Source organism: Brachionichthys hirsutus, chromosome 14 (genome assembly GCF_040956055.1).
Source record: "Brachionichthys hirsutus isolate HB-005 chromosome 14, CSIRO-AGI_Bhir_v1, whole genome shotgun sequence".
Classification (NCBI taxonomy): domain Eukaryota; kingdom Metazoa; phylum Chordata; class Actinopteri; order Lophiiformes; family Brachionichthyidae; genus Brachionichthys; species Brachionichthys hirsutus.
This window is the reverse complement of record NC_090910.1, coordinates 12,363,075-12,375,242: the sequence shown is the minus strand read 5'-3', so window position 1 is coordinate 12,375,242 and position 12,168 is coordinate 12,363,075. Positions and strand designations below refer to the sequence as shown.

Sequence of the window (12,168 nt, the reverse complement as noted above, 5' to 3'; positions counted from 1 at the left end):
CCCGATGATGTCATTATAACGAGAACAGACTCGGCCAGAATGAAAGCGGCGAGTCGGGCTCAGGTGAGGGAGGCGGGGTCTCGCTGCAGAGCTCCGCCCACCACCGGGCCGTGTTCTTCCTGCTGACGATGACAGATGGTCGGCTTTAATAACAGCGGAAAATGAATTAATATCCGGTGTCTCGATGGGGAGGATAAGGAGGAGGAGGTAGACGTGCTCCTCTGCAGCGCACGCACACACACATACACACACGCGCGCACACACACACGCACACACACAGCATCCTGTTTGAGTTTCAGGATTCGGGAAGAAGCGTTTCCTCTCCGGCTCGTCTTCCAGGAATCCTGGAAGACCGAAGGACGTTTCTGGAGCGTCGCCCATCGTCGCGTGTCGTTGTCACATGACTAAAACGTTCATGATGCTAAATCAGAGCTAACGGCTGCGCCGTGTGCAGGACCCCACCCTTTTGATGACACGCTGTGATGCGGCACAAACCGACCAATCAGAGCTCTGGAGATCAGACTTAGGCTCCTGATTATCCGATGCTGCACGCTAACCCAAGCGGAGCGGCTAGCTTGCTAATAGCGTTTTGCTACATGCGTGAGGAGCAGGAGGCGTCAGCTGCAGTACCTAAGGTTGACCACTAGAGGCTGTCCTGCTGCTGTCTCCGCCTCCGCAGGGAGCCGAAGGCCAACGCCACAAAGTGAGGTTAAATCGATGATACGGAGGGAGAGCGATGATGAAAGGACCGTGGAGCGACAGAACGACCAACGGGGGGAGGGGGGAGGGGGGAGGGGGAGGGGCCACAGACAGGATGAAGGATTTGCCTTTAAGGCAAAGAGCCCATCGGAGACGGCCGTTTGATCCAAACCAGAGGAAGTTAATTGAATAGCGGATTAGATGATAAAAGATGAATGGCGTTTGTGACCCGGGCGGCTCGCAGCCGAGGCATGATGGGAACAGCTGGCCGGGAGGAAGGGCGCCGCCTGACTTCCTGCCTCCTGATAATGCCCGCTGCTTGTCCTGGCTGAGAGGAACGGGATCTGACTTCCCACACTTCCTCTTGGAAATCCAGGAAGTCAGACGGGAATGGGAAGTGGAGGAGGACGGAATCGTCCCGGAAACGCCAGAACACGGAATAATAACGGAACCTGGTCAGAATGTCAGAGATCAATGAACATCGATCTGATCAGAGATCAATGAACATCGATCTGATCAGAGATCAATGAACATCGATCTGATCAGAGATCAATAAACACGCCCCTCACAACGGGCTGCGCCGCTGATCAAAGGACTGAAACGCTGACATCACTGTCGCCGAGCAACCACTGCACGCGGGCGTAGTTCTGGTACCAAAGCCCGGACCCGGAGGGGGCCGCCCCTCCTGGCGAGGACCCGTTGGAGCTCCATTACAGGCTTGTTTAGAAAACCAAGGCGTGCCGCAGGGAGACTCAATCACCGCTCGTATGGGTTCTGCGAAGGGGTCCAGTATCGGCGGCGTGCCGGTCTTGTGTGCGTTGCTTATTGCATTAGCCCCGCCCCCCTAACGGGCGTGTTCCGGCGTCATACACGCCTCGGTTAGAGGCTAATCTTCCGCCCTCGGTCTTCCTGATTGCTCCGGCTGTCGGGCTTTACCGCGGAGGTCGATGAATTTCTGTTCCTGGCTGTCGGCCGGGATCAATAACCGGGTCTGGGTCGTCTCCGGGACTCTGGGGTTGCTTTTCTTTCCCTTCCTTCCACCTGTTGGTCTCCCGAATGGAACCTGTCGCCGTCCTTTCCTTCACCTCGGATCCCGTTTCCCTTGTTTTCCTTCGCGGCGCTCGCCTTCGTGACCCGGCGTCTCGGTCGATGGCGTCTGCCCGGCGATGAGGAACGGCGGCCCGGTCTCGTGTCCCTGAAACGGACTCGATCTGACAAGTCTTTGTCCTGAATGAGAGCAGCTCATCCCAAACTCCTCTCCGGCTGCGTCGGCGTATCCCGGATCGTTATCCGGACCGCTTGATTCTGTGTGTGTGTGTGTGTGTGTGGGGGGGGGGGGGGGGGGGGGGGGGGGGGTCCAGGTCCACACCTTTACCTTTACCAAACAATTAGTCGAACTCTGTTCATATATTTCTGGTACCAATCTAGCTCCTCATGACTGCTTCGTAGAAGCCCCGCCCCCTATTATTATTATGAGGAGGCGGAGCATTCCCTCATTGGACAGATCCGATGGGGATCACGGGAACAAGCGCCGCAGCTTCCCAAGCGTTCCCGTCAAATGCAGACGAAGGCGTTACCCCAGTTTGATTGTCCCGCCCACCTTTCGGGTCGATGATAAGGACCGCCCCCAAACCGCCGCAGAGATAAGGCTACTCTCAGGGCTGCTGGAACCCTCGGCGTGGACTGGCAGGCACTGAGAGTCGTTTTATTTGTTTTGAATCCATACAGCTATTACAGAACATTCCGGGGCACAGTAAATACACCCCCCCCCCTCCCCCACCCCCCCCCCCCCCCCCATGTGTGAGGAATTACTCCCAGATATGAACCGAAGGGAATTGGAGAAACATTTGTTTTTATTTCCAGCCCAGTATATTGCTTTTCCGCGGGCGGACAGAAAGAACTTCATTTGAGCGAGAGAAATGGAAAATAATTTTGGAGCGCGGCGGCTGAAATGGTTTCATGTTGGAGGAGGAGTCGAAGGAAGATAAAAGGACCTGGAATATTTCCGTCTCGCATTAAAACACTATTTCTGAGCTGCGACGGACTTTTGTGTCTTTCTGTTGCGCTGGAATCTAAAAGCGTTTCTCTTTTTTTAAAGACCTGCCGAAACGCACGGAAGCAAAGAGCTGATAAAAAAAGACGGAGAATCCATGAAAGGAATCAAGGCGACGCCGTTTGTGCAGAACTCTGCTTTCATCGAGGCGACGAAACGTTCTTTACAGGATAATAGAACACGAGAAAGGTGAAAAATGAACGAGCCAGATCTCCTACGCAGACGGGGCGTCCTTGAACGCAGCACAAAAACCACCTGCAGAGACGCTACGACGTGCGCCATGCTAACGCTGATGCTAAGCGGCTAGCTGAATCTGACTAGATGCATTCACATCACCTGTTGATGCTGAACCGGATTCTGAGTCCGGATTGGAGTCTGAGTGGATGATGATTGGATGTTTCCATCTGCTCGGGGGGGGTGGGGGCGTGGCCTTCCTGCCCAGGTGTTCATTCCCTCCAATCAGCTGTTTACCTGCGCCGCGGAGTAAACCGTTTAGCGTGATTGCTCCTCTCCTCTCGAGGTGTCGGATTACATCGCTTCGCCCTTCGTCGCCCTCTCCCTCATTAGCCGGAGCCCTCCCTGCTGATGAAGAGGAGCGGCGTCCGAACCCGCCGGGTCCCTCTCAGCGTTAAGTGAAGGCTAATCTTGGCAGCGGCTTCCCGACCTCCATTAGCCCGCGTTAATGTGATGGAGGCGGAGGGACCGGAGGTTGTTTGTGTTTGCATGATGGGAAATCCAGTAATGGCTGTGGGCGTGGCCGCCGCCTCTTAAATGGGGGAAGGCTGGCGTGATGTCACAGCAGACGGACTCTTCGGCGGAGCGGCCGCAGCGACCCGGGAAGCAGGGAGCGAGGAGCCGGGCGCCCCCAGGATGCTGTTCGATCACCCGCTGGCGGCGCCGCTGGGCCTCCGCAGGAAGCCCTCCAGGGTGGAGTCGGCCAGGAAGCTCTGGAGGGTGAGTCCGGGGGGGGGGGGGGGTCGTCCTCTTCATCGTTCGTATCTCTGTGATGCTACAGAACCCGTTTGAAATGAACCGGCCTGCAACAAAGAACCGGCGTCGGATCAGAACGCGACTCGGAACCATTAGCATCTGTGGTCGTGTCCCCTTTTCATGCTAACGTTAGCAGGAGACGCCGTGCCATCGGGCGCTCGTCGGCGTTCCGGCCCGTTTCCCTTCAGTCAGGAGAGCCGGTTCCGTCGGTGATTATTTGATCCCAATCATTTCCCGAGATGCTTCCGGTGAAGGAGACGGGAGCGTCGAGTCCCCGGCGGCGGCGAGGTCGGAGTCGTTTCGGGGTCAGTTTCCTGCTCTCCTCTCCTTCCAGGGATTCTTCCGAGATCATTCCTCTTTTGTGACTCCGAGTTCCTTAAAGGCGTCCCGGTCTTCTCCTCCTCGTTCGACGCGGACTTCGCCCGTCGTCGCATCCGAAGCGTTTTTTTTTGTTTGCGTTGGCAGTTTCCAGCGTTTGTCTCACGGCTCATCCGTCCCATTCCGGAGTCCTACAGAAGTCCGTCCCTCCGGCGGCTTCTTTCATCCAGAACAAACATCGTCTCAGCAAAAGTCCCTTTGGGTGTCTTCATCCACGGAAATCCACTTTCATTCCCTCTTCGGAGCTTCCTTCCTGCTCCGAGGGCTGACGGGGTCCAACTCCGACCGCACATCGTTGGACACGAGCCGGTATCGGAATGTTTCGTTGTTTTGACCTGAGACCAGTATTCCCGCAGGAAAAACATTTATTCACCGCCTGATCCCAGAGATTCCAATCCCCAATCCCGGCCGATGCTTTCACGCTTCGCTGATCTCTGATTGGACCGTAGCCGACTCCGCCGTGTACGACGTTCCGTCTCTTCTCATCAGCTCATGAAAAGAAACAATACACTCCTCCTCGCTCTTCATCCTCGTCCTCACCTCTCCCTTTCATCTCCGTCTCCGGAGTCTCGGATCACGGAGGAGCCGACGGGAATGTCAGAATGTCTGATGCTTGCCGTCGTAAGACTTATAAATAAACGATGACGCAACAATTAATCAATTCGCAGACACTTTGATCGGCAGTAAATGTTTCATTTTAGAATTGATTCATCATTTGATGGAGCAATTGGACACAAAAATCCGTTTTTGGAATGAGATTTGACACAAAACAAATTTTTATTTGCTTTCATTTGAGCTCGATTCTGACGCTCAAAACAGACGATTGGAAAATCCTTCAGAACCAGCGCTGGATTCCAGCCCTCTGTGAAAGAGTCCAGGTCCACGCAGTGAAACAGTCCAGGTCCACGCAGTGAAATACCCCTGTTTACCCTAACCCACTCAGATTTTTTGCTACTTGGCAGATTTTCTTGTTCACCATCTTAGATTAGCACGCGCTAACGTGTGCTAAGTATCGCAAACACACCGTAAAGCTTAAGCTGTTTGTGATGTCATTAGTGGAAGGAGGCGCCACCTGGACCAGCCAAGAGCCCATTAGAGCCTGGTGCCGATCCAGAGAGAGGCGGATCCATTTCCATGACAACAACAACAATAAAGTTTATTTATGCAGCACTTATCAAAACGAAAGGCAAAGTGCTGCCGACCAAACGCAGCAGGGATCAAAGGGTCGGAAATACACCCAGGAGCCTTTCAGGCGATCGATCGGACCTCTGAACGGCGATGGAAGGAACCGACAACAAACCGTCATCCTGTCACCTTTAACCCCGCGTTGTCTGGTGCGGCGCCGGGCTGTGACTCAGGTGGAGGTGTTCAGACTCACCTCCAGACTCCTCCCCTCTTAGACTCACCTCACTAACGAGTGTTTGCTCCTAGCTTCCTTCCATCGCGGCGCGTTGCAGGAAGTGAAACGCGCTTCGCTGACGGGAGTCGTGAGGCGTTCAGGACGCGCCACGCTCTCGTTATTTATGCGCTCGCACAGATTTCTCGCTTCTCCGCTGCTGTAATGAGTTCCTGTGATCAGATTTAGCGATAGCGTTGTAAATATTAGATGAGCAGCGATGCTGCTCGTCGGAGGCGGTCCGGCCCGCCGTGGCGCCGCCGTGCTCAAACCTCCCGTTCGTACGCATCGCCTGACTAGCTTACAGCAGAGACCTTTTATGTCCCCATCAAATATTCATGCTATAATGGTCCGGACGACGACGCCCCGTCTTCCTCCGATGCTAATGGAGCCTTTTCTCGGGACGGTCGGTTCGTTTCGGACTCGTTTGGGTTCGTTCTGACGGGGAACAGATTGAATCGACTCCGTTCGTCTGTTTCTCATCATCCATCGCTCGTCCTTCGTTTATTCTCAAGGTCTTCTTTTAAATTGATATTCAAAGAGAGTTAACGAACCCTTCAAAGCACGGCGAGGACGGAACGTCCCGAGGGCCGAGGGTTAAAATGAGTAAATAGACAGCACGGAGGTGGAGCCTATCCGGGTTGAGGGGCGGGGCATCCTGGATCATGGACCGGCCTCGGCGCCCTTTAGCCTGTTCGGCGGCGTGCTAGCCCGTGAAGGAGCAACACGATGGTGAAATCGGCCACTTGTCATCTCCTCAAAGAGGACGTGAGTCTCTTCTTAACCCCGCCCCCCCTCTGGGTCGGGTTACGTGGCGCATGCTAACTCACCTCTCTGATCCGTTATTGATATTTTCATTTTTAATGGGCCTGAAGATTCAAAAGGCCGCTCGCATTCAGCTCGGGACTCGGTGCACATTATGGGATGCAAAACACAAAAGCACGGGGATGGCGAAGTCTATTGAATGAAGCAGCTGCCGTTGTCATGACAACAGAGCCTTTCAAACAAGATGATCTCCACGGGACGACAGTTGCCAATATTTCATTATCCTTTATTAGCTCGGAGGAAACGGAGGAATAAAACGACAAATGGACGAATCTGGAACTTCATGATTAAATATTGATCAATGCGGTTCCCAGTTTAGGTTCATTATGCTAATTTCCATGAATTTCAATCAGTATTAAATACGGTGTGCCACAGGGTTCTGTTCTGGAGCCGCTTCATTTTACACTTTCATAAATGTAAAGGTTTTTACAATATTACTCAGTTTTTCTTTCATTTCAGTTTCTGCGATTACAGTGGGCTACTAATGCTAACATTAGCACCCAGTAGCATACGTACCTTTAGCGTTTACCTGTTTGTTATTGATCATCATGTCGCCTTAGGTTATTTGGTGTTAGCTCTAGTTAGCGTTAAGTTGTCCTTTCACTAATTTCACAATGATGTATAACGTCTTACTTGTGAGGGCGGTGCTAGCTGCGGCGTGCTAATGTTAGCAGCAGCCGCTACATCACACCCTTTGCGTTTCTCCATCCCTTTAGCTCTTCCGCGCGGCGCTGAAGTAGCGCTGATCGATGGCTGTGGATGACGGCGGCGCCTCCTGTGGGAGGGAGGAGCAGCCATAACTCAGATAGATCCTCCCATTCGCTCCACAAACCGCCGTCCTGGGACGCGTTTATAGCCGCGGCGCGAGCCTGCATGAGCGCCGAGCCTGATGGGGAGTGTGTTTAACGCATGTCGCTACGGAAACGGAAAACGGGGCCCATAATAATCGTGTATTTAATGCGCGTGAACAGATTCTAAAGTCTCTGAGCTTCGGCGTGAGGTTTGTGACTCTACCGAGCACGCAGCATCAGCCAATCGGGTGCCGGCCTGGGGGGGGGGGGGGGGGGGTCGTTATTTTGGCACTCATTGATTGGCCGCTGAGCGATCCTTTCCGTCGGAGGCGGAGGCTGGTCGGCCATTCAGCGTTTCTGCAGTTCATTGATTAGAGATCGGTTAACGGGGAGACCGGGGTCAGGTGGAACCAGGAGGGGGCGGGGCAAGGATAAGGGGGCGAACAACACGAATAAAACATGAGCATCATCCGGATCAATTAGGATCCGACTGGGCTCCTAATTGATCTGTTTAAACGTCCTTCGAGTTGCAAATGAATGAAATTAAATTAAAGTTTCATCACATTTTTAATTGATATCGAAACAACCCCCCCCTCCAGCTGACTTGCACGCGCCTGTGGAATATTGAATGGCTCACGCACGGCCCCCGCATCAAGCGGTTAGAGAAGAGTTGCGCGGCTTCTCTCTCTCTCTCTCTCCCGGTCCTCCTCCTCCTCCTCTTCCTCCTCTCTCGCCTCTCCTCCTCCTTATTTCACACCTTGGCCGCGGCTCGTGCGTGTTTCTCCCCCGCCGTAGGGAACCATGACCACCGCGAAGGAGGGCAGCGCAGCGGCGGCAGCGGCTCCGCAGCAGGACCAGGTACCGTCCGCCTCCCGTCGCGCGTCGGGTTCGGCTCATCCCGCAGCGCCCCGGTCGCGGCGCTGCGGCGACTTTAATGTGTTTGGGGGGGGGGGGGGGGCGCGCACCGCACCGCACCGCACCGCTCCGCAGCGCAGTTCAGACTCCGTCCGGAGCGCCGGCCGGTGCCGCGCCGTCAGCTGATCACGACCTGCGGCTCGGTTCGGCACCTCGCGGGGATGAACTTGGAGTTAAACCCAAAAGGCGCAGCTCAACAGCTGAAGCGGTTCCGTTCGGTCCGGGAGGAGGCGCGGACCGAACGGAACACTGTTGCGTGGCGGCGCGGTGACGCGACGCAGGGCGGCTCCGCAGCTCCGTCAGTCGGGCAGCGCGGACGGAGCTGCGGAGCCGCCACCGTCACGGTGGACCCGGTTCGGGTCCCGGTTCCGGTTCGGGTTCTGAACAGCAGGTCAGTAACGCGTTCGACCCCGAGGGACGCCGTCAGCCACGCCCCCACAGGAAGTGCAGCAGATGGAAATTTAACTTTTCCAACTTTCACACCTTAAAATAAAACTTTGTTAAACGCTCTGACGTCACCGGATCACGTCGAAATGTTCCCGCCCCCACCTGCCTTAAAGTGACATCGGAGGTGAGAGGGAGGCGGGGCAGAACACCCAAACGCCAGCACCTGATTGGACGATGACAAACCCTGAGTCCTCCCATAAACCCTGCTGCTAAGCTAACAGCGCTAGCGCTCGCCTCATCCGTCACGGCGTTAGCATTTAGCCGCTTGAAGCGAAGGTTTTTGAAATGAGACAAAAACTTTACCGCGAATCTGGAGAACGTTTCGCAGAATAACATTAATTTATCGTTCCAAACTAACGTATTCTAAAACCAAATTAAGTAGAGGCTATTATTGAGCCACAGGGAAATAAGGGGGCGTGGTTTGGTTTATGCTAATCGGAGCTAAAGGGCGGTCCGGACGATGCTGGAGCTGCAAATAAACGCCGGCTGTCAGGGACGAACCGAGGTGCGACGCAAGATGGAAGAATTGCTCCGAACACGCTAGGCTGTAGAACGGGCAACGCCGCACAGACACGTGCACACATGCACACGTGCACGGACACGCGCCGCTGCCGCCGTGGTTACGTGAGGTCCTGTTGCGGTCGGCTGATTGATGGTGTGCTCGGCGGAGCCGGCGGTTCAGGGACAGAGGACACGGATAGAGGGCAGCTAATCCAGAACCCCCCTCCCCCCCCCATCACTGCAGCAGGGCGGGGTCAAAGGTGGAGGCGGAGCCGTTCACCGGGGAGACGCTGATTCACTCTGTCCAGGTCTTTGTCCGTTTAGGTTTGAGCTGTGGACCTGCAGCCTCGTGGGTCGTTCTCGGTCCTGGTCAGGCTGGTTCTGGAGCTCCTGATGCTCAGAGAGACTTTGAGGGGGGGGGTCCAGAGCCAGAACCTCAGATCGGACCTCGGAGCGGTCTGTGGGAGGTGTGATTTGTAGCGGCGGTGCACAGCGGGTCCGATGGCCAGACCGCCGCTGCTGTTTGGCGTGTTTTCCTGTTGCTGCTGGTTCTGCCGGGTCGGACTCTGCTGGCAGCTGATTGGAGGAATCACGGCTGCAAACGGGCGGATTTATTCCCAATCCCAAAAACTCCACCTCGTTTGTTCCGTGCTGTTTTCTCTGTCCGCCTAATATCCCCATTCGATTTCATTAAAATCCCAGAATGCATTTCATGGAGTATTGATGAAATGTTTATTTGACGCGGCGCCCGTCTGCTGCCGGCTGATAGATTCGAGCGTCGGCGGGAGGAAACGGTTTTTAACGACGCAGGAAGGTGTAAATATTGCAGAATTGATTGTCCCTTTTTTTTTTTTGCGGTTTTGAGCAGCGCGGTTTTAATTAGCCGTGCTTTGTTCGGTTGCCTCGCCGTGTTGGGGTCGCCTCCTCCGCGGCCGGCTGATGAACGGCTCGTGTGATAAGTGCTCAAACAGATGTTCATTAAAAGAGCAACTTGCACAGGAAACGCGGCACCTGCTCTGGTTTTTGCGTTTTTCGCCATGTGCTCATCCAACAAAAACGTTTCTCCAACCACGTCGCTTCTCGAAGCGTCACGTTAGTGCTAGCTCTGATAGCATTTTCATGCTGTCGACCGACAGAAAACCATCCTGCCTGGGACGGTCTTAGCTAGAAGAAGCTAACGTAGCTTACTAGCTGTTTAGAACCCATTTTAATACCCTCTGTTGTTAAACTTCGGTGCCTCTTCAGCAGCTACGTAGCACGGGGTTGTGTTCTTTAAGCAACCAAGCTAACTAGCTTAGCTTCCTTTTAATAATGAATCATTAACATTTAGTGCAGTAATCTATCGATAGATAATCATCTTGGGGCTAGCAAGCTAGTTAGCTTGGTTGCTTACAAGAGAATATTTTCACTTGTGCTAATTAACGGCCTGTTGAAGTTGAAGTACTAAAAAGCTAACAAGCTACGTTAGCATCTTCCAGTCTTGGTTATTCCTGCCATTTTCCAGGAAAGGTGGACACACCTTTTGGTGGTTACTGTCCCATAATGCATTGCTCAGCGCTGCATTCGATTCCTGTGGAGGTGAGCTCCATTACAAATCTGTTCAGAAAAGAAAATACTTTTTCTAGCTAATGGTCCTTTTCACAGTCCTATTAACGTGTAGCGTCGTCCGTCGGTTTCCGTCCTTCAGTTTGGGTAAAGTGAAACCTGTCTCGGTATATTTGTCCGTTTTCACCACTTAAATTTTGATTGAGACAGAGAGGACGACGCAGACCTAAATCAAAAGGCGTCCGGCGGAGCGATGACGGGACGACTCGCTTTTGAAATGCAAATCTATGATGGGCCAATTTGAGAGGGATTGGAAGATTGATTTAGAGGGGGGGGGGGGGGCGGCCCCCGTGTTTTCACCATAGTTCATCTCGCGGTCGAGCCGCGGCGCCGCGGCCTGAAGTGGAGCCGAGAGGCAGCCACAACAATTCATCACGATTGTTGTCGTGATTTAAACGTTCTTCGGCCAAACGGCTTCTAACGCCCGGAGACGGTTGCTCTAATGCGGCAATAAATATTCAGCGTTCGGAGCAACGGTCAACCCGAATGTCACGACGGTCGCCCGTCTCGTTAGGAGGCGGCGGAGGAATCTCCAAACGGCGTCATTTAGGAAAAGGTCAGCCTTTCTCCAGCCAGGTATCCTCCTCTGTTGCCTGCCCAGAATATGCATATAGGTGCCGTTAAAGCGCCGCCATTAAAGCGCCGCTACACCAACCTCTGTGGTCGTATTTGCATAAATAAAAGTACTCGCCAAGAATGTTAAAGCTCCGCTCAGGCTGATCCTGCAGAGCTGAAGGAGAAGATTTATTTCGGATAAATCTTTCCTCGACGGCCAGCAGGTGTCTTCTCTTGCTGCAAACCGTCGGGGGGGCGTGTCTGTTGACCATATATGGTCAGGGTGGCAGACGATATGTCTTGTCCCGGTTTGTTTATCGGCCTCTTCTCGGTCCTTCCAGACGTTTTCTGGCCTTATCGACTCGCTGTAATTAGCGACCCGGCGCCGCGGAGCAGGAAAGCCATCGGGAGCCGCCGCCGCCGCGGCGTTCCACCAGGCCTCTAATTGAAACATCGAGCGTTGGCAGGTCCGCGGACCTCCTCTTCCTCCTCCTCCTCCTCCTCCTCCCGCGGGCCCCGCTGTCGTCTCTGCACCTCCTCTGACAAACATTCAGAGCGATAAGCAGCTAATGGAGCTCCAGCCTCATTTGGACACGCTGCTCCTGTTCCAGCGCGGAGCCGTTAGCTTTGCCTCCTCCTAGCCTAAAGGAGCAATTCACCCCAAAACCAAACCCCCCTGCTGGGGGTCGGGTCGTCCCTGACCCCAGAAGCCCTGGAGACGTTATCAACACCTTTAAAAGGTTCGGTCTTCACCGTAGCCTGGAAGCTAAACGCATTAGCGCTAATGTGGCCACGCCCGATGACATCACGGGGATGTTCCCAGGTCTTCTGTTCAGCGCCGCCGAGCGCAGGAAGTGGATGTCAGATGGGAGGAAGGAGACGACGTTGGGTTTGGGTTCGGTTGAACTATTTTAGCTTTTGATGACGCTGTTTGATTAGCTTTGCCGCTGCTAGCAGATACTAGCGTCTTTCAGGAGGACGCTAAATGAAGCGTCCTGTCAGAGCAGAAAGCG

General features: G+C 54.1%; 1 protein-coding gene across 1 annotated transcript in view; it reads left to right on the top strand.

The window, feature by feature from the left end:
* Nucleotides 1–3,523: 3,523 nt before the first annotated feature.
* LOC137904129 (A-type potassium channel modulatory protein DPP6-like) overlaps nucleotides 3,524–12,168 on the top strand; it is a 39,681-nt gene continuing 31,036 nt past the window's right edge. Inside the window, exons 1-2 of the mRNA XM_068748292.1 lie at nucleotides 3,524–3,706; nucleotides 7,928–7,990. Coding sequence (XP_068604393.1) covers nucleotides 3,524–3,706; nucleotides 7,928–7,990 — 246 coding nt within the window. The remainder of the gene's footprint in view (nucleotides 3,707–7,927; nucleotides 7,991–12,168) is intronic.